The sequence below is a fragment of the Phaethon lepturus genome, unplaced genomic scaffold (genome assembly GCF_000687285.1).
Source record: "Phaethon lepturus isolate BGI_N335 unplaced genomic scaffold, ASM68728v1 scaffold7326, whole genome shotgun sequence".
NCBI lineage: Eukaryota > Metazoa > Chordata > Aves > Phaethontiformes > Phaethontidae > Phaethon > Phaethon lepturus.
The window spans coordinates 162,019-189,338 of NW_010544271.1; the positions used below are offsets into that span (position 1 = coordinate 162,019).

At 37.3% G+C, this 27,320-nt stretch overlaps 1 protein-coding gene across 1 annotated transcript in view; it reads left to right on the forward strand.

Moving 5' to 3' along the window:
• Positions 1-25,692, forward strand: part of LOC104621992 (ephrin type-A receptor 6-like) — a 170,830-nt gene extending 145,138 nt beyond the window's left edge. Inside the window, exons 4-5 of the mRNA XM_010288632.1 lie at positions 16,251-16,406; positions 25,265-25,692. Coding sequence (XP_010286934.1) covers positions 16,251-16,406; positions 25,265-25,692 — 584 coding nt within the window. The remainder of the gene's footprint in view (positions 1-16,250; positions 16,407-25,264) is intronic.
• The last annotated feature ends 1,628 nt before the right edge of the window (positions 25,693-27,320 follow it).

A 27,320-nucleotide genomic window follows, 5' to 3' on the forward strand; every position in this document is an offset into this window, starting at 1 on the left:
TATGCAGGCATACAGAGTAGATGATCATAGAATCACAGAATGGTTTATGTTGGAAAGGGACCTTAAAGATCAGTGATCATAGTGATAGTTACCAATGGCCATACAGGGAAATTAAAATAACTAAAGTACTCTTCTAAATGCTGTGCTAAAAGGGTGACAAATACTTATATATATTTTTTCTAAAACTAACCATTATATTACATGTGCATATTTGTGATTTTATATATTAATTGAAAATATAGATGGACAGTTTAAGTTACAATTTGTTAAGTTACACTTTGTTAAGCTGAGTTTAACAGAGTTGTCCCTGTCCAGTTTTCTATGCAAAAATTAGCCTATTAAATAAAAACAGTATAATATCAAAGAAATATGCCAAACGGTAAAGTCTGTTGTTATTTTTTGATAAGCACAGATCACTGAGTTTTACAGATCAAAATGCTGAACATTTGATAGCAGTAGTATCTCATTTACTATCAGAATTGCAGACCCTGACCTTTGTCTCCCAGTCATTTTGCTCAGAGTATGATAAACCTGAATATAAGTGGAAAAAAAAGGTGAAAAATGATGACATACAAGCAATCTGCCATCCCCAATGGCGAAATAAATGTAATGTTAACTGCTATAAGGCTAAGACACAAACAGGGTCCACAGCTCAGTGGGTGAGTGGTAAGTCTCCTGCTTCCTGTTGTGTGTGTACACCCCAGTTTGAGTAGCAGTTATTTATGACCTCTAAAACTAAGTGTCCTGCAGGCTTCTTAATGAATATTTAAAAGCTGAAATGGAGTTAAACTTCACTAGAATTAAATTGACAATCTAATGAGAAATGGGGGTGCAGCATCAGTAGTTGTCAGTGTTGTAGACTATGTAATCCAATTTTGCACTTACTTTTCTTGTGGCCTAGGGATTATTCCAGATATGTCTGGTCATCTGTTAGATATTTAAAATTATATATATGAACTTTGTGGCCAGTTTTATTGCCCTGAAATGTTACCAATAATACATATGCATGTTACAAAATGTAAACATTTTGTTTTCAGAATTTAAACTCTCATGTGAATTTACATATTTAAAAAAGGCAGGATAGCACAGCTACACAATCCTACTTGACTGATGCTAGTAACATAAAAAACCTTTACGCTAAACAGTCTGTGGCTGAGAGGTCAATTTTATGCCAAGTATCTGTCTGGTTGTATGTTTGCAGCTGTGGGGAAGTGTCAAACTGTGAAAAAAAGAAAAAAGTAAATTGAGTTATAGGCTGACCTGATGCTGGCTCCTCTTCTGTGGTGGTTGGCTCCTGATTTAACTAGCTACAGCCCTACCTGGCCTGTGACTGTGAAGGCCCCGCACATGTAGTCAGGATAATTAGGTGGATGACCTTGTCTCTGCTGTAAGTTGCTAGAAGACCTTGAACAAGTCACATTTGACCTCTCTAAACTTAAGGTTTTGGTTGGGATTTTTTGAGGATGGGGATAATGATTTTTATTTCCTTTGGAAATTACTTAACGCTGTAGTGTGCATCCAACATAGTTGAAAACTAGAAATAAGCTACTCTGGGATTTCTCTAGCAAACCTGAGAAACAATCAGATTTTACGCAGAATGAATATGTTTTTACAGTAATACTTACCTTTGTTCTTATGCTCAGATTTCTCTATCCATACCAGAATTCTTACTGGAGGGAGCATTTTTCACATCAACGTGGTTGTTTGAGATTTTGGATTAAATGAATGGTTCATATCTGTGGGATTCCTGTGAAATATCTTGGTATGTTCAGTAGAAATACTTAACTTTGATACTTGTCATCAATCATGTGAAATATTCTAGACACAGGATTGGAGATATATCCCACATAACTACTTTGGTGAAAACACAAATTAGAAACCCTGTTCTGCTAAAGGGCACCTTCATGATTTCAGTTTTATTAAAATGGGGTTGGATTTGCCTCACCAAAGGATTTAGTTATTCCTGTCTTATAAGGCCAACAGAAGAATATTTGAGACAGCATTCAGAGCTTTCCCTTGGGTTAACAAGGCTTTGGCTATGTATTGAAATTAATATAAAACCAAATCCAGGTGATGAGTTTGGAGAAGTTGTCAATGTTTGGTTATAAAATGAAAAAAAATAGAGGAATGTTGATGTCAGGACTACTAGGCAATTTGCTGATTTCACTTGAGAGAGATGTATAAACGGGAATAACAAACCAGAAATGCATGCACCTCCTGTGCAGATCATTTAGATGTGTGACTGAGGTGACAAAGACTTACTGAACAAAAGTTTGTGTTTTGTTATGTCTTCTATTGTTACTATCCATCTATCTACACTAGCTATGCTACTCTCTGCCGTTGCATATAATACTACTAATAATTTGTAAATTCTAGTCCATGGTTTATGCAAACACAAGACTTTAAAGCATGTAATTATTTTTTTAAATTGACTGTTTCTAAAAAAACAGTTTAGTATTGTTTGCTTACCTGTTATTCATTGGTAGGACAAGATTGCAGTTCTGACAGAAATCTGAGGCTTCACTTAAACATTGCTTTTTACTATTCTATAGCCAGTATTCCTGATATTCAGTGGGCATAGTCATAAATGTGTCTGTACATATGTAAATACAATTAAGTAATTATTATAATTTGGGGCTAAGTACTGCAAGTGGTTCTACATGTATGCTGGGGAGAGGGAAAGGAAAAGGAAAGCCCAAATGGACTAATTACAGAATTTTGTGTGTTGCTTCCATGGCAAAATTGGCTAGAATGAAGACACAGGAAAACTAATTGTTATTGAGATGAGCAACAGATGAATGTAGTTGCTGTTATCCTGATCATTATCTGTAATTAAGGAACAGTTTTCTGAAGGATTGACAGTGTTGAAATCAATGGCAGTATGGACAGTGAATTTTCTGAGAGCAGAATCTATCATTAAATGTGCCTGTATTGTACAGGCAGACACCACCTGTGTAGAAAATAAATAAATAAATAATAAAAACCCAGAAATTAAACACAACATACAGTTCTTTTAGTCTAAAATATCATCTACTTGTATTAGATATGGACATAAACAGGACATTTAAATGGATGGAGAAATTCCATAGTATAATGTATGGACTGCATGTTGGTAAGCTTTATTGAAATCATTTTATGTGATACATTAACAGACAGGTTGGTGATCAGTATTTGAATATTGTATGTTGCTGACATGAAATTTGACTTTATTCAGAAGTATCACATTGTGTTACTCCATGACTTACAATAATGATAGCATAAAATTATGTGATACTTAGTACAGTAATGTAGAAGATACAAAGATGTGTTTGAAATAATTTTTAATAACCAAGAAGATTACTTTCCTGTAGCTTGAAAGCACTCAGAGATAATAGAAAAGAAAATTTTGTTTGGTTCCATGGGCATGAGAAGCATGAGAACTTCATTTTCAGTGTTTCTGAATGTGATAAATCAGAGCTGAGATAGTTTGGGAGTCACTAATCATGATTTGGTGTGTTTGAAAATCAAGCTTTTGAGTTTTTCTACAAACACATCAAAACAGACTCTTTTAAAAACCAAATGCATGATTTTATAAGAACAATTCAGCATTCTTTGCACCTGAAATTGCACACCTGTACAATTGCCTATCTGTTCTGGGCATTTATATATTCCCCATGATTACAGTAATTTTGCTTGTGTGCACAAACTCCTGACTTGTACATGCAGATAGAGCAGGAACTTAAATAAATTGCATATACAAATCCTTACTTGAATGTGCTATCTTGGTAACCATAATTAAAAATGTAAGCATATTTTCGAGCCTCTCGTTTTAAAAATTAGATTATATAAAGTATTTCTTAAAGTGGGTTAGATTGTACTCTCATTGCTATGATTTCTTTCTAATTATAACATTGTAAAAGAGACAGTTACACAGAGAAAAAAAGAATTGCATAGTTTTACCTGATTTATTAAAAAAACAATTGGTTTGTGAAAATTGTGAACACAAAAATGAGCATTGAGCATTTTAAATCGTTAAAAACTACAGTCTTATAATAAGGCCATAACAAGAAATGGTATCCTTGTAAATAGTGACTGTAGTATTCTTCAGGTTTTTATTGTTAATAACTGCCTGTAAGATTATTACGTTCCTTCAAGGTATGCCTTCTCTAGAAAGCTGTTCTACAGTGTTGTAATAAAGTAATAAGTCATGTCAGGGAGAGCTTTAGTAGGCTTTCAGTGTACACCTTGAGTGTGTTCTGAGGCATGAAGCCAAGTGCCATTAATTATTTGAGAAGTGTGCTGGTAACTTACTATCCTTACACAGAAAATCAGTCTGACATGATGCCAGTCAACAAATGGCATTGCTACAAGTAGCAGGCTGAAAGTTTTGGCACTTGTCAAAAGTTGAAACTGTACAGAATCACATGTATATGGTAGCATTTGAAAAAGGATATCATAAGATTGACAAACTGCTCTCTCTATATAAAAAATTTTCGCACATATATCTAGTAAGAAAGCACTTTAAATTTTGTACAACTATCTGGGAGGAAGCACTTTGAAACTTTCTGATAGCAGGAGGTATTTTTCTAGAATTTAATTATTATGCTTAGATCCAGAGATGACAATTTTATAATTCTTATCACCACTCTGAGAGTGCTCTTTTTTAATATTCCAATACAGAAAAATCTTTTTGGAAACCAACACCACATTGACCACTACCTGAATGTATTTATGATAGTGGGGAAACCTTACCAACAATTTAACAGATACTTACTTAAATGAGACAACAAAGCTAGCCATGCGACCCTGAATAGGGGGATCCATCTTTTTACGATCATTGTGACAATAGAGGGGAAAAAAGAAGAAAAAGAGAAGGCCATAGCTTAAATGGGCTTGACCATTTATTCAGCCCCTATACTAGCACCAGCACTGCAGAGCAATCATCTGCTGTGGGTTTGCATTCATTGGGATCACGAAAGATACACGAATGAGCACCTCTTTGTAAAAATGCTGCTTTAACTTTTATGATATAGCAATAGATAATGTGCAAAAGGAACTAGCCACAAAATGGACCTGATGTCTGCAGATCATTTTTTCCTCTTTCAGAACGAAATATTTGATACAGTCTAATCACAACTGGTCCCTTCCACAGTTGTAATAAATAATATTTCTTACTGCTGTTTTTCAGACTTCTCTTTTGTAGTGTTCACTGCAGTGTTGAGAAACTTATCACACTCCTGCCTTATCCCTCCCCCCAAAAGCCCTTCCAGCTACAACTGTAGCCTAACCACTATTTCAGCTTCCCTTTATGAAAAGCAATTTGACATGCTGAACAGCTCCCAGCACTGTTAAATAAACTACTCCCTATGTGCATTATGATATGGTTTTCTTTGGTCTAACAGATTTTCTTGATTTTCATATTGCTTTGCTACAGCAGCAACAGTTTCCTTCTTTTATTTTTGGAAATGGTAAAGAAACCTACAGAAGAATCTGTCCTCTTCAAAAATGTGAGGAGGGATGTACCACTGCAACATTCATCACATAGGAGTAGACATGCTCCCCTCACTTTACAGTGCGCAAATTCTTCCATTTGGCTTGTGCACCTGCAGTGAACTAAACACGTTAAACAGAAATTATTAAAGTTTACCTGGAGATTCAAGCATTCTCTCCACTATTCTGACACGTGCCAGTGAGCTTTCCTGAGTAGTGCTGGCTACTGAAGTATGCTCCTCCTTTTTGGTCCTTTCTGTTACCAGTTCACAAAGAAGCCAGGGCAGCTGAGTAGAGGCATACTACTTCTACCCTAAAGATACTCTGCAGCAAAGATGCTGAGGTGTTGACTATTACAGCTGATTATCTAGTATTTCAGTTTTCAGGATTTGCGTAGGTGCAGAACACTCCTTGGCATTGATGTTGCTGCAGGTCACTCAGATACCAGCTTTTTACTGGACAGGGCTGAAGGAATGAAGAAAACATTTTCTTAAAAATACAGCTTTGCAATAATGGAACAATGATTAAAAGGCAATAAAATGCATTTCTAAGAGTATACTTCAAAATGAAGAGTTTTCACAGCTGTTGCAGACAGATTTTGGGACTCAATGAGTAACTTCTGCCAATTACACCAGCACTGCATTGCCCTGAACTGTGCAGGAAGGTCTGCTTTTGTTTTGATTTTAGCTCAAGTTTTCTTTTCAGTGTTGGAGCTTATATGGACATACATAAAAGGACCTAACAAAATGAAACTGTACAGTCATCTCTGGGTCCCCCTTTAGGAAGGTATATCCGAGCTAAACACACACACAAGTTAAGTTGCAGTAAGTTGCAATATAGCAACTTTCTCTAAAAATTTAACTGCTTTGACTCATCAGTACTGTTGATAAAATGTGGTTAAGGGGTAATTTTAAAAGGTTGCAGATCTTCTGTGAAGCAGTGTAGCTCTTATTTTTATGGATATAGTCTTGATCTGTAGTTTCAATGCTTGATACTTCCAGTCAAATGAGCCTCTTTTCAGCTGCTTATAATTTTGCCAGTTTTGTATTCATTCGTGCTGAAACATTCTTACCTTCCATCTTCCCGTTGTGGTCGTAAATTTCATTTACTATATTAGTTTTGGAAAAAATAATTCAGCTAGTTCTAAGAATTAAGTGAAAAACAAAGTTTTATCAGTATTGAAAACATTTTCCATCTCTTTCTTTGAGTAGTACCTATACATTTAGAATCATACTCTTAAATTCTAGTCTATATGAAAGTGCTTAGAATGCTCTTTTTTATTTTTTTGAAAATACAAAAATCAGTCCTTAGTCAAGATTTTTTTAAAAAGAGGTTAACAATGTAAAATATACACCTACAGGAAATATCTATAAATAAGGTGACAAATACAATGGGTAGGCAACCTGTGAAAGTATCGTTCTCCTTGTGATTAACAAAGAGCACCAGTTACATGTATTATTCCTGTACCTTGTCTCCATCTTGCCTGTAAATGAAGGGGAGCCAGGATATGGATACAAAGTCTTCTTCACAGATCTTTGAAAATCCTTTTATTACTAGGCAATGGTAGTCTCCAGCAGCAATACTGTCCTGGTTTCAGCTGGGGTAGAGTTAATTTTCTTCCTAGTAGCTGGTATAGAGCTGTGTTTTGGATTTAGTATGAGAATAATGTTGGTAACACACTGATATTTTAGTTGTTGCTAAGCAGTGTTTACACTAACTCAAGGACTTTTCAGCTTCTCGTGCTCTATTGACTAAGAAGGCTGGAGATGCACAAGAAGCTGGGAGGGGGCACAGCCAGGACAGCTGACCCAAACTGGCCGAAGGAATATTCCATGCCATACGATGTCATGCTTAGTATATAAACGAGGGAAAAGCTGGCCAGGGGACTGGCAGGTTGTTGGTTGGTGGGTGGTGAGCAATTGCATCACGTATCACTTGCTCTGTGTGTTCTTTTATCGTTATTATTACTATTTTATTTTATTTTATTTCAATTATTAAACTGTTCTTATCTCAACCCATGAGTTTTTTCACTTTTACTCTTCCAATTCTCTCCCCCATCCCACCAGGGGAGAGTGAGCAAGCAGCCGCGTGGTGCTCGGTTGCTGGCTGGGGTTAAACCACGACAAATACGAAAAGCAGCTTAAGTCACTGAGTAATTATTGCTCTGTATGTGAAAAGCAAAGTTCTATAAGACAGTTTGTTTTCACACTGCAAAAGCTATTTGAGTCACCTCAGTAGCAAACAAGGTGTTTCTCTTTGTTGTTATCAGAAATCTTTAATTGCCAACTTAAAAGTCTTTGAGAAGGAGCTGACAAAGCACCTTAAGAAGTGCAGAATAGTATACACCTGTGCTGGGTAGTACAGATCCCAGCTTTTTGATGCGCTATTGAATTGTATATAATATGACAGGCAGTGATAAAATTAATGTTATTGATTGTTCTCCTTGTCTGTGTGAATTTTTTGGATAAACCACAGATTCTTTAAAAATGGAGTATGTGACCTGAATCATTGCTTACGTTATTGTATTGCAACTAACGTTTTATACAGAGAAAAACTGCATTGACGTGAACTGAAAATACTGTTTGATATATACCAATTATCTCTTTTGTTATTTCTTCTAATCATTTTAAGAAAAAACCTCAATAAAATATTGAAATATGGGAATGACAGAAAGTGAGTCACTCGGTGTCGTGGTTTAGCCCCAGCCAGCAGTTAAGCACCACGCAGCCACTCGCTCACTCCTCCCTCCCCCAGTGGGACAGGGGAGAGAATTGGGAAAAACTCATGGGTTGAGATAAAAACAGTTTAATAGGACCGCAAGAGAGAAGGAAACAACAATGATAACAACAATAATAATACCGACAGAGGAATGTACAAGAAAAGTGATGCCCAGTACAGCGATTGCTCACCACCCGGTGATCAATAGCCTGTCCCCGAGCAGCGATTCCCGCCCCGCGGCTAACTCCAGTTTAGGTACTGGGCATGGCGTTATATGGTGGGGAATATCTCTCTGGCCAGCCTGGGTCAGCTGTCCCATCTGTGCCCCCTCCCAGCTCCCCGTGCACGTCCTCACTGGCAGAGCATGAGAATCTGAAAAGTCCTTGACTTAGCATAAGCACTACAACTACTTAGCCACAACTAAAACTTCAGCGTGTTATCAACATCATTCTCATACTAACTCCAAAGCACAGCACCATACCAGCTATCGGGAAGGAAAAAACCCCAAGTCCATCCCAGCCAAAATCAGGACACTGGGGGAAAAAAAGAATTGTCACAAAGAGAAAGAACAATTAATTTCATTTACCTATCTTCATTATGTAGATATATTTGAGGAAGCAGCCTTATACCTGCCTCTTTTTCGTTTGTCTCCCTTGTTCCTCTCCAAAGTCAAGGATGTGAGTAATGCTCATATCTGTTCTCCACCTCAGAGAATAGAAATATTAGAGAGCAGAAGATATTGTCAAGAGAAGAGATTGACTGGAGCATACAAACACAGATGTATTTAAGTGCGTATCAAAGCACATGGAAATACAATCCATCAAATTTACTGAAAAAAAAAAAAAGAAAATCAGTCCATTGTCCCCCAAAAGTTGGTCATTCTGTCACTAAGTTTCCTAGGGGTGTCTGTTGTCCCCTCCTTACCATCTGTAGGAACTTAACAAAACTAGTCTCTTGCTTTCTTGATACATGATGTCTTTTATTCTTGTGATTTCAACTAACCAGCCTGTTCCATAATTTATAATCTGTTATGGCTGGTCTTCCTCCAATGGGTTCTTCATGATGGCTTATGTTCCTAGCAACTCTTCCTCATGTTTGAACATGACCCAGAGTGAATCCCCTCTCTTTTCTTACAGTCCATTCATGACCTGAATAAAACAATGACCATGTGAAGAAAGAAAAGACATGTGATTACTTAATCAGATAGTACTCACATTCAGAGGTTGTCATCATAACTTCATTGTCCTTATTCTGTAATATCCTAATCTTGACTTTGTGATCATATTCTGCCTTTTGTAATATACATCGTGCATCTTTTGTTATATTCTTTTCTCTTGTTTATTTCTATATAGTTCTTTGTTCTTTTCCGTGTACTTTTACTAAAATATAAATTGGTTAAAGTAATATTTTATTTCCTTGTTTCTTCACAGTGGTAGAACAGAACAGGCCTTATTAGATTGCCCATTTTATAAAGTGATATCAGAGGGGTAAGAGGACTTTAAAATTTGAATAATTATATATCGACAGAATATAACGAATATGAAAGATGTCAGTCTTGTAGTGCATTAGTGGGTTTCAGTAAGCAATTTAAAAAAATGTATGAGGTGGAAAAGCATAGAAAATTATGTGTTTCAGAAAGATTAAAACACCTCTTCCACAGCTACTGATGGTTGCCATTCATTGTAAATGACAACATAGTCTCTTCTATTTTAATCTGATTGATGAGTTCTCAGCAAGCTATAAAAATCCCACTTTCATGAGAAATGTTTTACACACACAGACCAACAAGTGTCAGACATACGTAAAAGTTGCTCCTAAGTTTCCTTTGGACTCCTCTTATGTCAACTAACTTGATAATGGCCGATTCAGATGATGTAAAACTGAAACAACTGAAAACTGGAATCAATTTCTTTCTTTCACAATGACATGCTCCCACAGAGCAGTGAAAATGCCCTCTTTTTTTAAAGCATCAAGGTTTATGGCCACAAAGATGAGCACCCTGTTTGCATTTTTCAGATTTCCTGTCTATACATCATACCCCTCCCCGCAGGCTGGGGAAGAACTTAATGGCCATAGCAGTCTTGAGCAGCAAAGACTCTTTTGCAAGAAAGTCCACAACTGTATTTTGTAGTAACTGACCCATGACCTTATTTACTGGACTGGGTAATTCCAAAAGTCCTTAAAAATACTGGCACATCCAACACGGGATGAAGCCCTCGCTCCTCACTGCCTGAATAATGCTGCGAGACCAGGGCCTACGGCCCGCCAGCCTACGCCCAGGTCAGCCTTCGGTCGCCTTCCCCTGGGTTTGGATACATGTCCGGTTTCCCAGAGGGATCTCAGTGAAGTACGGCGCTCTCTGCGCTTGCTGTAATATATATCCAGCTATTGGTTTAGGTTGTTGGAGCACCATGGGGGCGAGCACCTCGGGGGCAGCCAGGCAGGGCCTGTTGCACCACCTTGGGCCTTTGGTGGTGGACTGGGCCAGGATGTTGGTCCACAGGTGGGCCTCGCTCAGCAGGCCCCGTGGCCAGGCAGGGCAGGGCTGTGACATGGCGGAGGTGCAGCCTAGGCAGGGATCGAGCCCTCAGCCAAAAGCAGCTCCCACAGGTGGAGGTCAGCCTCACAGCCGAGGAGCCTTTCCCCATGGCCCCAGTGGGATGGGGCCACCCTCGGCTGCACCGGCTCTGAGCTGGCCCTGAGCCCCAGCAGCCAAAATCCTGGCAGAGGAATGCGCTTCAGGTCCTTATGGGTGGTAATGGCCGTAGACTGACCATTCGGAAGGGCAGCTTCCCACACCATCTTGCGCCACACGTGTTGCTGTTTGGAACAACTAAGATCATATCTCATCTTAGTTGGTAAGGTAAGTGTCTTTGGGCTCCAGTGTACAATGCACCTCTAAAGTTTTTCCAGTCTGCTTCAATATTTCTGCAAATAGCATCAACAGTGCTAAACTGCTTTGTGACTGCTTGATAAATGCCTTCTCCCATTCTCTGGCCAGGCTGGGAGACTAGCAAGCCATGAAAACTTTCTTTAGGAGTTCACCAGATCTCTGCATAATGTTAACTTCTCTTTGTATGCATCTATGTTTAATACAAACAAAATTAAATGTCATACATTAAATATTAAATAAGGAAAGTTATATTAATTACAGAATTTCTATAGTTTAAAAACCTCATAGTCAAATCCTGATAAGGCTGCAGTAAAGCACATTTATAGATGTGTTATCTTTTATGAAGCCAATTAAATTATCAGTGCTTCTCTGCATGATCTCTGGTATCTCTTTGGAGAAAACTTTAGTGTCTTTGAATTGTTCATTCAGATACCCTGCTAATTACTTAACCATTAAGACAATATAATATCTTCCCCTAGGCTTTACAAAAGTCAGATCTCATACAGTTCATATAATTAGGAAGTCACAAAGTCGCTTATGTTAGATAACATTAGAGAAAACAAGATGCCTTCCAGTGATTTAGAAGTTAGAAAAAGATTATGTGTGGTAACAAAGATAAAAAGAAACTTTAGGGTTTTTTGAATAGTCATCATTAGAATATTTTTCAGACAGCAGCTTTTCATAGTTTAAATTTTAGTTTACGCTGATATATGCACAAATAATTTGTGAAAATGGTAGATGCAATAACTATTATCTAAGTGAAGAAAATGTTATGACAAACACTTTGAAAATACTATATATTAACCCAGACAAAATGAAACTTACTGCATACATAAACACCTGGAACAAACTTTTAACTTACTTGTAATGTATTTACATTGGGTACGATTTTGCATGGGAAAGATGCCTTTTTTCCTGTTGTGGTTTAACCCCAGCCAACAACCAAGCACCACACAGCAGCTCGCTCACTCCCTCCCTGTGGGATGTGGGGGAGAGAGTCAGAAGAGCAAAAGTGAAAAAATTCATGCCTTGAGGTAAAGAGAGTTTAATAGGTAAAGCAAAAGCTGCATGCACAAGGAAAGCAAAACAAGGAATTAATTCACCACTTCCCATCAGCAGGTAGGTGTTCAGCCACCTCCAGGAAAGTAGGGCTCCATCACACATAACAGTGACTCAGGAAGACAAAACACCGTATCCCCAAACATCCCTCACTTCCTTCTTCTTCCCCCAGCTTTTATTGCTGAGCATGACGTCATATGGTATGGAATATCCCTTTGGTCAGTTGGGGTCAGCTGTCCCAGCTGTGTCCCCTCCCAACTTCTTGTGCACCCCCAGCCTCCTCACTGGTGGGGAGGGGTGAGAAGCAGAAAAGGCCTTGACCCTGTGTAAGCACTGCTCAGCGGTAACGAAACATCCCTGCGTTATCAGCACTGTTTCGAGCACAAATCCAAAACACGGCCCCATAGCCACTATGAAGAAAATTAACTCTATCCCAGCCAAAACCAGCACATTTCCTTCTCCAAATACAAAACCACAACACGCTTACAATTAAAAGTTTCTGAATTTCTGATTTGCCCATCAGGTAATTTGTACACTAGGTAATTTTGTTTGTCTGAAACCACCACAGGAGAATAAACAGTAGAAATAGTATAAAGCTAGGCAAAATCTGAGGAACTTGGTTAAAATCAAGCAGGTAAGTAAGCCTATTGATTAATCCCTTTACAGAATCATATCGTAATCGGTATTTTAGATAGCATGTGACTTTAGGACTTTGAAGTTGAATACAACATCTAGTGCTTGTGTATGGTTTGATATCCCAACCTGCAGGCCCACACAGGGTTTACATGCAGTATGCAACCTGCAATCTCATAGCAGAACATTTACAAACCCCAGTTTTACAAATTGTTATATGTAAGTCAGAAATTACAATGGAATGCATATACCATTGACTTCTTTGTGCAATTTTCCTGTAAATTTTAGTTAGAATTGCTGTGAGCTACAGTTGGCTTACAGTGGCCTTATACAACATTAAGCTCTACAAAGACACCCAAGGCCAAAGAACAGAGAGATTCTTCTTTTCTTCAGAGGGAGACATGTCTCTGAAATCATAGCATTTGAGGCATTTCCTAAATGAGCTTTTAAAAACCTGGGTAGTAACTCTAGTGCTTGCAAATTTTCTGTGGAAAATAGTAAACTTAGCAATTGTTTTTGTTAATTGTGCCACTGAAACACAATATTTGTCAGCAAAATCTAAGCTTAGATATGTACAGCAGCTGAAGTGCTGTATTTCAGATTCGTGCTGCATATTCATTGATTTTGGTAGAGTAACAGTTTATTTTCTTTCACCTTGAATGTTGGCAATCAGCACTGAGTTATTCAGAGAGTTTAGTTATACCACGCTTGTGATCATTTGGGTGTTTTCAGCTTGTGTTATTTTATCTTGTTTATGAAGGTCTGGTTTTTATTTGAAAGTATGCAATAATCATGGTTGTGCGATTCTACATTTTGGGGGGGGAGGCAGGTTATCAATAGCTTTATAAACTTATCCATAGAAAAGCTTCCCTGATACTTTCCTCTGCCTCAGAATTTGTGGTACATACCTGCTTAATGGACAAATGCATTTGAGTTGTCTTCAAAAGAAGTAAAATTCTCCACTTATTTATCCATTATTTTTTCCTCATCTTTTCCACAAGTATGTATGTGCTTTCTTTTAAGAGATATACCAGATCAAAACCATAATTGCTTTAAATACATTACAGAATACCATTTCAGAATAAAACATTTACTTTTTTAAACTGGAAATGAGTCGTCTTCTCAAGTTTGATTTTGGAATAGTGGATTGCTTGAAATGATAAACAAAATATTTCTCTTGAAAGCGAATGCTATGTTTCCTTTGATCCAAAGCAGTTTGTCATTTGTGGGACAGAAGGAAAGGAAGAATGATTTCAGAACTGACAGACATGAATTTCAGAAGCAGTAAGGATTTTAAAGAGCACTCATTTTGCTTTGACTGAAACTATAACCTGGAATTGCTGACTCTTTAATCACAAACTTCTTTGTATCACACCATGTGTATGAAAGGTAGCTACTAAAAGCAAGAATTTAGTATTTATCCTCAGATAAGCCAGGGCAGGATTTGGGCATGAGAAAAGAAGAAAAGTGTAGGCAAACATAACATCCTTCCTCAATTTTTCCTTAGCTCCTTCCTTCCTTCCTTCCTTCCTTCCTTCCTTCCTTCCTTCCTTCCTTCCTTCCTTCCTTCCTTCCTTCCTTCCTTCCTTCCTTCCTTCCTTCCTTCCTTCCTTCCTTCCTTCCTTCCTTCCTTCCTTCCTTCCTTCCTTCCTTCCTTCCTCCTCAATTGTTCCTTAGCTCCTTCCTTCCTTCCTTCCTTCCTTCCTTCCTGCCTTCCTTCCTTTCCTTCAGCCTATATCTACAATGCTGCCTTCTTCCATGCACTAAACCTGCTGTCTTTCCAATCAGTAGAAAATTACCACTCACTATAATCACGATTGTATCAGCCCAGTAGCTTTCTTTCAAGGGGAAAATCCCTGCTGTTCCCACCCCTCTTACATCTAACACCAGAAATACTTTTCCGCCCCTCCCACCCCCGCCATCAGTGACAGCAGTGCAGGATTCCTCCCTAATGTCTATTCAGCAAAGTCAGAAGAACGCACTGGGGGGAGAACTGCTGAAATTGTTGGGTCAAAATTAAGCTCTTAAAATTACATTTGAAAAAATGGGCTATTCGATTCTGATAAGCAATCAACGGTTATCTTTTTCAGTTCCATCTTCTCACTCCTTTTCCCCTCAGCTACTAGTGAAATTGCTTTTTATATCAAGCAAGTCCTTTGGAATCAGAAGGAAAACTGATCTGTGTATATGTTATCTATGAGCTAGACAGTAACTCACTTAATATGAGCTGACAGTGAATCCATAAATGCATACTTTTAGGTACTTTTTAAAGAACAACTAATTTTAATACTGTTATTTTGTCTTATTACAAGAGAAGGAAATACTGCCTAGTTCCTCCAGCAATGTAAAGAAAATAATCTTGAATATGTCAAAATGAAAAAAAGCCACATGGATCTTCGAAATGATATTTATAGCAATGGTTTCCATTATACTGCTGGAGGAGTCAGAAGGAATATGAGTCTGTACAGTCTATACATGTTTGAGTTGCTCTTTCATTTGTTTCAGTTCTGTTTTCAGATTGGGGAGCCAGAAGACAGTAACTGCAATACATGCTGGCATGTGTAAATGTGGTAGCTGGCAGGAGGAAGAGAGAAATCTCTGTTTAAACATGTGTGATGAAGTCTTGAGGATGGTTTTAAAATAATATGCAAATAATATGCCAGAATGCAAACGTGGCAGATTTATGATGAGCTTTATTTTAACAAATCGTTTCTGCTTTAAAGGCCAACAAAAAGGCGCGTAAGGTTGTGCTGTGGTTAAGAACAGCAGGGACGCCTGCTCCGAGTGGTGAGCTCTGACCCTCGCGACATCCCCCATCCCCAGGGCAGCTGCTATCCAGGTTGTTCCCTGACACAATTAAGAGTGGCCTTAGGCTTGCGGTATTTTGTGCTAGAGGGTATCGGCATCTCCTCTGAAGGTGGTTGTAGCAGCACCTCCCAGCCTCTCACGCCAACAGGGTGCAGAGGACCCAGCTGATGTGGCCCTTCTGCCAGAGGCTTCTCAGGGACTGTAGGCAAGTCAGACCTAGCTATAAATATACAGGGATGTCATCCCTGTCTCATTAAGGTGTTGTGAGGGTAAACATATTAAGCATTGCGAGTCTCCATTACTTAAATAAGGAAGCCATATAAATAGGTTTGGTGGATAAGATGACAGATGGAACCTACATAAAACACGGATAATGTGCTTTTGTATAGTGATGTTATTGAAGTTGTCTAGATAACAATCTCAGGCAGCCATGAGGACTGTTTGTAAATTTGGAAGCTGTCTCTTTTAATGATTTCCCATTATAGACAAAAAATAGATTTATTTTTTTAAGTCCAGATAGCAAAATAAAAACTGTGAAGAATTGTGTGATCAAAATAGCATATATATCTAGGTTGGAAAGGAAAGAAGGTGCATTATAACTGCATGGAACAGATTTTACTTATGACCAAAACTTGCTTCTATTAATGAAACTTATGTTCTTGTTTTGCAGCTTGCAGGCCTGGATTCTATAAAGCATTTGCTGGAAATGTAAAGTGCTCCAAGTGCCCTCCACACAGTTTGACTTATGCAGAAGCAACTTCTGTCTGTCAGTGTGAGAAAGGTTACTTCAGAGCTGAGAAGGACCCACCAACTATGGCATGTACCCGTAAGTCTGATAAGTACTGGTGCCTGCAATTCTTTTCTCCTGTGCCTCGTTTATTTATTTTTGTATTTTTAAAAAATTACGAGTTTGTACGTTTTACAAAGAATTCCATTCAAGGTAACCAAAAGAGATTTTTAAAATAAAAATTCAAACAGCATATTTCTATTTAGTCTAGACATCCCTAAAAAATACTCACATGTTTCTTAGTTTGGTGACTTTTTAACTTGTAGTTCCGAGAGATAATACGAGGTATGTAATCATTGTCACATAGATAACAATGTTCAGTTTTAACTACTAGTGTGTGTTTTAAATACATGAAAATATGCTTGTACAAAAACTTTCAAAAAACTGAGGAGTCATGTAAAGAAAAAAAACTTATATGATGTACTCTTCTGTATCCCCAGATTTAAATGAAAATTGTAAGACAGATATCATCCCAACACAATTGAATAAAAACTAACCTCTTCAAAAAAGGACAAGAAAAATCATAAAAATAAAGAAAAAAAGTTGTATCCAATGAAAAGGAGATATAATTAAACCCACTTGCATATCATCTTCTTTCAACAGAGAGTTATTCCCTCTTATACAACTATGATAGTGAAAATTCTTTAGCTTTTAATGATTTTTAAATTATAACATTTTGTGATTTTTGACTAACCTAAATGTCATTAAGACAAAACTGATGCCCAGCAATCAAGGGGCAGAAATTCTGACTGAGAAGAGATTTTTATTACTTTGATCAATGTGCTCATGTCTAGAAACAGCATAAATTTTCTTTTCACTTAATAAAATATTTCTCATAGATTTTCATATGTGGTTCATTACTCATTTGGATTCATTTATTGATTATAAAGCCACTATATCTGTTTAATCTCAAAACTGTAAACAAACAGCAGCATTTAAAAATCTGTGGGTGGAATACTATATTTACATACAAAATCCTCTTATTTAATAAAGACGATTAAAATTTGGTTGCAAAATTTTCTAAGATACCTAGTTTTCTGTGTAGCATTTTGTTAGCTCTTTTGGTGGAGGATTTGGTTCTAGTACATTTTGTGCCACAGTCCTCTTGTTAAGAGAATTCTAAAAAAAAATAACATATTAAATGCATGAAGTATTTTAACAGACTAAGTATTCAAAAAGCTTAAGAGATTAAACCATAAAAACAAAGTACTCTTGCGATAACCATCAGCGTGTAGTCATAATTTTGGTATGTTTACACGGTGTAAGGCAGCACCGTGTAAAAAGAACCAAGCTGACAGAATTGAACTACTACTAGCAGAATTGAATTACTTCCTGTGTTCATGCTGGTCTCTCCAAGTGGCACTATACTGGGTAAACTGGGAATATACCAGATAATTTGGAGCTGATATACAAAGTCGATAGGCACTCTGTGATCCTGAGGTCATTACATAGACCAAGACCTTGTTCATCCACTAAAGGGGAGTGATAGTCACTAAAAATGGCATTCCTCAGATCCAAGGCACTGAATAGAAAGTTGTCTAATCTAACCATATGCTTTTCAGAGGGGAAGAGTAAGTCCCAGCCTCCAGCTACTTAAGGAACATAGGGTTCAGAGAGGCACCCCAATCCAACGCACACACTGTCAGCTCACTCTGGAGCAAGGCACATGTGCAAAAAGATTGGCCTAAAATATGTGAGGGAATAAACGATGTTGTTCCAGACTTCCTGCAGGAAAATGGTGATTACAAATAATTCCAATCAAATGAATGCCCCAAGCATAGGCCGTTAAAAACTTACCCACAGAACTAACACACATCCCAGGCGCTCTTGACAGTTTCACGCTTAGAAAGACAGTTTCACTCATGCATTATGCAGATGTGGTTCCATATTATTTATAAGTCATTGATTTTTCATCTCCAAAAGACAGTTCTTCTCTGAAAAAATGACTCACACATGGCATTATGTTTCCACAATTATCTTTCAGTATTGATAAGGTAGGGAGGAACATGAGAGCCCTGTGGCACCAGGGAGCAGGTACCTACAACACCCCAGTGCTTTCCCAACAAAAGCGAGTTGCTGAGAGCTGCTTTGGCCAAAAACTATCAGGGAAGACTTGCTGCCAGACCTCTCCGTTCTTGCTGAGGATGTCAGCCAAAGCAACCAAGTGAGTGGAGGCAGTGAAGAAATCAACCACAACAGAGTGCCAGTGCCCCGTCTCACCCCAACTTGGGAGAAATAAGAAATAAGGGGACAGTGAACCACGTTCTAGTTTCTGCCTTGCTTTTTGTTCAGTGCCACCATGCATTGCCTCTCATTCAGCCTAGACTGCAAGGTATCAGTACTTCATTGACTGTAGCAGCACATGTATTCATCTTATACCTATGACAATGGTTATTTCACTAATCATCAGCTCTGCAAATGACACCAAGACTCTTTACAGGCAGGCTGCGTTCTTATCTTCTTGCACATCATCAGTAATGAAGAGTCTGCAGGCCAAATTATTCCCTAAGTGATATCTTTATCCCCACTGCTTTCAAATTATGCTCTCAGTTATTAAAATTATGTTTCTGTCATAAATACAACCTCACTGCCTTTGGTGGGTCTGTGCAGATGTGGCTAATTTAAATTTAATAAACAAAGATACAGATATGAGACAGAGTAGAATTTAGACTGTTCCTTCCAAACTGTTGTGCTTTACTGTAATAAAAGGAGTTGAAAAGATAGAGGACAAAAAAAGAGCCAATTTAACTAAATAGAGAGAAAAAGCTGTGCACTAGGAAAATGCCTTTTCTACACAAGCACTTTTGGATCAGATTTGCAGTTTTTATGTTCATTTGCAAATTTGTATCCTGACATGTGATATATGATGTAAGAGATTATAAATTTTTCTTGTGACTTTTTAAAATGAGAGCTGTTCTTGAATCAAACACAGAATGAATAGTGGATTCCCCTTACAAATTTCTTCATATTCAAACATTTTGAACCAACTGTATTCATACCTATTTTATTTGCTTACCCAAGTCCTGCAAAGCAATATGCCTAAGATAGGTAGATATTTTATTCTTTCTCTCTTTTCTTTCCTGTAGTGGATGAGACAGTATTCCGTACTCCAGAATTTTTCCTCAGCAGTGGAAAAACTTGCATATGCAGCATTATGGAAAATAAGAACCTTGATTTAAGAGACTATGAATTTAAGAGTTTAGCTTCAGACATCTACTTTTTTCAAGATGAGCTTCAAATCTAATTTCATTAATTCTGTGAATGTGCATACTGTATGGTTTTCCAAAATTGTACAGTTCCCATTTTTGCTTCATATAACTGTTTTGTGTAAGAGCGTGCACTTTGCAGAAAAGCATAATAGAATTCTAATTCTACTAAAAGGAAAGAAAATTACATTAGGATATATTGTTAATCTTTTTCCTCTAGCCTTTTTCTATTTGATTGGCACTTGTTATCAATCGCTTTCTGCTACTCTTTCTCCTTATTGTATACCTTTGCCATATGCGAGTACTCTATCAGTGATATCTCTGCATACACAGTGAGCAACAAATAGCATCATATCTAATCCCCCGTCTGATTACTCTGTACATAAACTCATTTCCCGCCATAATGTAATTGGATAAATTGATCAAAGACAGGCAGGCTTATATTGGGTGTCTAAGTCTGACTGTGTCTCTTTTCATGTTATGCTTAAACCATTTTGAACCCAACAAACTTAATGCTCTGTTCAATAACCTCTGCCACAAACTCTATCCTCTGTTTTTAAGAGACGATACTGTATTCCAGCAGCAAAATCAAGCAGCATACTTGAAGCCTTTGACTCTACTGCCTTTATTGTTATTTTTATATATATATACTTGTTTGCAGTGTATGATTACACTCATACTGGGAGTATTGGTTTGCAGTCACTGGCTTCCATTCTTCCTGCCTGCCTCACAGAAACAGAGCAAGTGTTTCTGAAAATGAAAAAATGTAGTACAGCATTCTACATCATGACACTACTTATCTATGCTACATGTATCTATGTATATAAAAAAAAAATTATGAACTCAAGGGGCACAGCCAAATGCTGATTCTTTGTGTTCTCAGACACGACGGTTAATTTTGCCCTTCCGTTGTAAATTCAGTGGTCAAACAGCACACACTTCCAAGAGTCCAATAGTTGGTAACAGACAGATCTCACTTAAAAAACCAAAGTTTTATCCGGACAGTCATCACTCTGTAGCGTTTACAGTATTGCACTGCCCTCGCTAAACCTCAGCAGCATTGGGTTTGCTTCTCTCTCCTTCCATAAAGGGCAAAATGCACTTCACCTTCACAGAGGGAGAGGATACACAGAGCAAGGTGAGGTGCAAAGCAGCGCATGAGGCACAAACTCAGCGCTGTTGCTTTTGGAGTGGGCCTGCTTCTCCATAAGACATCAATCCCCATCTACTCCACAGAGAGTGTAGAAGTACTTCTTACATTATAATTTGTAAATGAAGCAAAAGACATTGCTCACACTCAAGCTGTGTTTCATCTAAGAAGCAGAAGAGCTGCATTTTTTTTAGTGCTCATCCATCCAAGCTGCGTTTTACTCTTTTGCATAAAATCCAGTCATGAATTTTGCTGTGAGGAGAGGATCCATCATTTTCACCAATATACTTGTTTTCTTTAAAAATCAATATAAGGAAATCCCTGAGAGCTTTGCACACAGATATCTGCAGAAAGGTTATTGCTGCCAAGTTTTTCCAATGTGTCAAATAATCTTTGTATAATTTATAAATGATAACAAAGCAATCAGACCACATTCATAAAAGCCCAGTGACACATAATTTAGCTGAATCTGAGGATTAGAATTAATTGTCTCTCTTTGTTCCAAGTTCTAAATCTTAGCAAATGATTCACTGCATGTCATTACAGCTTAATATTCGCATGAAATCACAGTTTAACTGGCATAATTTAACAGCAATTAAAAAGCTATTTAATTGTCATGCAAATTGGCATGAGGGGCCTTGAGTATGAAGGGTGTCTGAGGTTTTTTTCAGTATTTGCAGGCGGACAGTCATATACTTTCAAACACCCCTAACATAATTGATAATGTTCTCCCTATTCATTGAAATATGAATGTACAATAATTCATGTTTTCTCTTCCAATTGAGATTCTCTTACAATCCCAAATCATGAATATAACAACCTTCACTCTCTAGTTTAATAAAAAAAATTTTTTTTAAAAGTGTATTTTATCTACTGTATTGGTTCTTCTACTGATGCCATCTACATACAGTACAACAAAAATCTGTTAGAAAATTAAAATTAACAAAGCCAGACAAAATTCCCCTATTGCCCAGATTCACATTTATTCCTGTTTTGACCTGCCAAAGCTGACAAAGTAACATTAAAAAAACTGAGGTATGATGACCCATTGTCATAATATCTATAGTTTATGTAAGATTAAATTTAAGCTAGTTTTAGAACATTGGCTCCAATCCTTTGAGCAATTACACGCATGCTTAGTTTTAAGTGCATGAGTATTGCCAATTATTTCAAGGGGATTACTGATCCGCTTAAAGTTATGCACATATGTAAGTGGAATTAAGGCTCATCCTCCATATTCCTAAAACTCCTCATTGGTTTTAACAGTGGGAATTTGTTAAGACCAGTCATTATTTAATTGTCACAGCATGTTTTTAGAGGAAACATAATTATTCCTGCCTTCTGCACATAAATAAAAGAATTGAAGCTGAAGTAATCTGTGCTAGTTTTAGTTTATTCCAATCTCAGGACTGTTTTCCAGAGTAGCTAGAACCATCAATCTCATAGTAATTTTATGGGAAATTTAGAGATTTGTAAATCTGAGACACTCTAGGGTTCTCGGGGCTTTTGGACTGCATCAGCTTCTTCAAAGCTGTACCTTGTCTCTGGTTGCCACACCATCAGAAAATGATATATCAATATAATTACCCTTTGTTAAAAAGTTACATTTGTAAATACTTGCATATTAGAGTATTTCAAATACTTCACTGTTAGACTTACCACAAGGTCACAGTCAAAGACCAGGAAGGAAATACTTAAAATATTCACGTTGACCATAAAAATTGCAAATTGCAAAAATAATTTTCATCTGACAGGTTCCAGAAATATTGATCTTCGGTACAAATGAGCCACATACCATTCATTTCTTGATATGCTGAAAAATAACTGATTTTTACTGTCTGGGGCTTTTTGGCTGCTAACCATGAACTCTGCACAGACAGATATACAAATAAATACTCACACATTCAAAATATTTTAAACTTTCTAAAAAAATGCAAAGCGATGTAAACCTCCAAATATTTTAATTATCAAGTGCTTGAAATCCAACAGCTAATTTACCATTTACTTTAAGGCAAAAATCATTTTAATGAAAACATAGTCTCAATTATTTAAAGATACAAATAACTGCCACAATGAAAAATGCAACTCAAATGTTCAACTACAGTTCACAGAAAACCTTAATGTTTATTAGTGCACATTATCCCTCCCACACCATACAAACTTTTTTCCTCCCTTTAAAAGCATTCCAGCTTTTATATCCACATTTATGCCATGGAAGTAAACAAATAGCATCACTTAAAAATTATAAATGCTGGTGAATAGTGACTTTTTTTCTGCAACTATTATTGCCTCTCTCCCTTCGTTAAAGCTAGTATTCATCCTTGCTGCTATGTGTAAGTACAACTGTATAGCTTTTTAGTACTATATAGTTTTTATATTAGTAAAATGTGAGATATGTTAATGTTTTCTGTTATAGTCCGTTTTAGTATTTAAGGTCATCTTCAGGAATTAAGAACTTGAATAAAAGTATTTATTTCAGTTGTAGGTGCATATTTCAATACCAGTCATGGTCTTGATTTTCTAAATTACTACATTTTGTTCAGTCAAATAAATAGCTAAAAGTTTGAAAATCAAATCAGCATATCAGTGCTGTAGTAACTGCAGATCTTAAGAAAAAAAAGAAATCATAGAATTGAATGATTAGGAAAAAGCAGTATATTTTTAAAATCTTTTTTTCTGAGATCTGAGATCCTAATTTATACATAAAACATTAGAAGGAGATCTGAGATTTTGTCTTCCTTCCTAATGCAAAGTCCAGACCATTTATCTGACCATCCTTTGGGCACAAGGTCTTGCCCTTATTACAAGTTGTTGAACTGGAATTTACAAGAGTGTTGATCAGTAATTTTCTTTGTTTAATTCTTCTCTCACTGTCTTAAAGTTTTTATAAAGGACATTAGGATATTTTAATTACCTGACTCTCGGATTTACTGTGCCACTCAGTTTGTTGGGTGAAATACACTCTGTGTAAGAATTAGCTGGTATCATTTGCAAGTGTTTCATACAGTCCTTCAGTCTGCTTGAGAGGCCCTGAAGTAACAAAAACCTCACTCAAAATTTGAACAGTATCTCAGTCAAAACTTTATACTTAAATCTTGCTGGAAGGTTATATAAGTCATGAAAAGCTGCAAAGCAAGCTGAAAGTTTTCAAAGTGCTGCTAACCATTGGCTAAGCAATACATGTGCACTGTGATTTTACGTTGAGAGCTGAGTGTATAGTGCTTATACAGCTCATTCAGCTCAAAAAAACCCCAGAGCTCGCCAGCTGAGTTTACCATAGTCATCTAACATATCAAAACCCAGAGTACAAGGCCTTGCATTTTGGCAAATCTGTGTTTCTTACATAATTTTTGGGGCATATTTTGGGTCTGTATACAAATGGTTTTGGAAAACCATGTGTCTGTAAGTGCTTGGTTGAAAGTTAAGTGGAAGAAGGAGAATATAATAAGAAATGGAGATAAGATTGTTCAAACTTCCTTTAACAATTTCTGCCTTTCCTACACCGTTTCATTAATTCTTATCTGAAGAAAGATTAGGTGGTAGCCTCCATCAGACTGTGGAAGCATATATATAAATTCTCAGATTATTTACATGTGATCCTACACAGTAAGTTAGCATGATAGCTTAAAACTTTTTGGACGTACCTTGACTGTTGTGGGATCCATGGATCCATGGGAAATGGTCACTCGTGGTTCATCTGACAGTACACAAGAGAACTTTACCACCTGCTTGCTAGCTGGGAGCTTTCCTGTGCTCTGCCTGCTGCTACTAGCTTTGCATCCCTCCCCAGTCTTCAAGAATTTTTTTTTTCCTGCTTTGCAGCCACCCTTTTAGATCTTTAGCTTGCAAGGTTGATGTCTTCACTCTAATACTGATGCTGATGAGGTGCCAGGTGGGAAAGAAAAAGCTTGTAAACTATCTCTCGTGCCCAATAGTCTTGGCTTGTTGCCACCTAACTCTGTTAATGAACAACAGCAGAGAAATCGCTGGGGATAAGCAGTGAAGGATAGAAAAATATCTGGCACTGCAGAACTAATACAAATAATTTCACCTCTTGTAGTTATTCCAAAGCTGTTATTTATTTATTGTTCAAATGAGCTTTTATAAAATGTCAAAGATTATAAGTATCCAAAAAACCTACATTACTAGACTATAAAATAAGGAAATATATTTTGTGGTTAAAGCTCTACCACAGTACCCCCCAGATAAAGAGATATTTAGTGCACATTTGTGTTATCAAATCTAGATTTGACATTCCCAAGTCATTTTTATGTTGCCTTAAATTACTTCTGAATTAATTCTAATTTATTTAGATTATTCAGCTTTTTTTATGATCTCACCTATTTTTTATTCCTGGTTAATTTTCAAGAATTGTAAGTATTTAGATAATTTTTAAATTTTCCATTGAATTTGTTATTTAAATGTAACTCCTTTAGCATCTATTTGCAAATAATTGCCTTAAGACTAATATATTTTTTCTTTTTTTTTTCCTCCAAAATAGGCAACTGTTGCTTAACAGCCTTTCCCCTCCTTCTCTGCAGGGCCACCTTCTGCTCCAAGGAATGTGATTTTTAACATTAACGAAACAGCTCTCATGTTGGAATGGAGTCCCCCGAGTGATACTGGAGGAAGAAAAGATCTCACTTACAGTGTCATCTGTAAGAAATGTGGGTCGGACGCCAGCCAGTGTGAGATCTGTGGGGGGGGTATCCGTTTCATCCCCAGGCACACGGGTCTCATCAACTCCTCTGTGACAGTGCTTGACTTTGTGTCGCACGTGAACTACACCTTCGAAATAGAAGCCACCAATGGGGTCTCGGAGCTGAGTTTCTCTCCCAAGCAGTTCACAGCTATCACGGTTACCACAGACCAAGACGGTAAGTCCCAGCACTGCGCGTCTGCTACTGGGCCCCTGTCATCTATGTCGGGGGGTTGCTTTGTTTCTCGGAAGACTGGGTCAGCAAGTTAGGATGTTTTGCGGATTGTTGCATGTTTTTAAGTGCTTTTGGTGAGGACGTCCAGCTTCTGCTGACAAGGGCATTAGACGCTTTTGGCAGTTGGCCCTTGAGCCCAATACACAGGGCACAAAAATGTATCTTCCTGTTTAAAGTTACGTGCAAGCTTTAACTACCTGAGACTAACTCTACCAGTGGTTCATCAGAATTGGAGCCTGCATCTGATGCTTTTCCAAATCTTTCCTTGCATTTTCTGTTTTGAAAGAGTAGAACACCACAGGTTATTTATTGCAATTTCAGAGTTCAAAGGTGAAATGAAAATGAACTCACTTCCTTTTGTATCTATGTTTCATATGACTAATACAGCACGCTTCCCTGCAAGATATTTCAATGTTTGTATGAGCCATTTCCTTAGGTGAGGTATCCTAATATACTTTTTTGTTCCTTTACTTGTCCACTTTGCATTAGCATTTTTGAGCTTTTTCTTCCTCCCATTTCAGTTCAAATTAATTTCCAAGGCCGACCCTTATGAGAAACATGGGAAACTAAAAAACCTCTACATTTTTGCTTATTTCTGCAACTTTTTCCTCTTCCATCTTTAGAAATACTTACTATGCCAGGAAACAGTATCATAGGTTACCAACAAAGCAACCTATATAGCAGTGTTATCTTCTGGCCTGTGTTACTGTAGATGAGAAGCTTATTTCAAAATTATCCCTCGCTGATATTTGTTCCAGAAATGATTTTCACCTACTGTGCCGTGACATTGCAACTGTAGCTGAAGCGTTTAATGTAGAATAGGAACAAAACTGGCAAAACCATGGTTTTAAGTAGAAGACCTTTGATATGAAAATATTTAGTAAAAGTGCTAATGTTCAGGAAGATCCTGTTATCTTCTGCTTGTAGGAAGGCCCTGGGTTCTTTCACTGATCAGTCTAGCAAAAATGTGCTTACCTGTGTATCATCTGGGACAAGTAGTTTTGTTGATGAGTAAGTAATGACTTGGTTGCCTTTGGGCATACAAAAATTAACAGCTTGCTGTGATGATGATGATGATAATGACAATGATGGTAATACTAATAATATTCATGAAAATTGATTAGAAAAAGCATGAAAACTACTCACTCACCGTTCATGTGATGATGGTAACAGAAGAGCTAATTATACAAGACACCTAATGATATATGCCTGGCACTGAGAATTGCATTAAGCTCTTAGGCTATGTATCATGTTGTGAACGTGTATCTCTCTTTTCTTTTCTCATTAAAGGAAAAAACCATGGTGCCAGAAACTACCCCAATGTATACTTATTTTTAGATGTTTTGTTACATGGTACTAAATGCAAGTCACCAAGCATGCACAGGTGGAGGTCAACAGAGATACACTTTGTTTTCAAAGTGGCTAACAGCTGTGTGAACATAGCTCGTGATGTGTATTTAAGTGATGGGCTTTTAAAAAATAATGTCTTTTGCTGTTGTCTGTTCCTAGTTTAAGGATATACGTTTTCACTGCACTTTACTCAAAGCAGGGAAAAGACCAATGTTTTGATAATTTTTGACACACTGACAGTAAACTCTAGAGTGTAGGCTGCTTGCATTCCCTATAATAATTCTTACATTACTGAAAATGCTGTTGGAAGGGC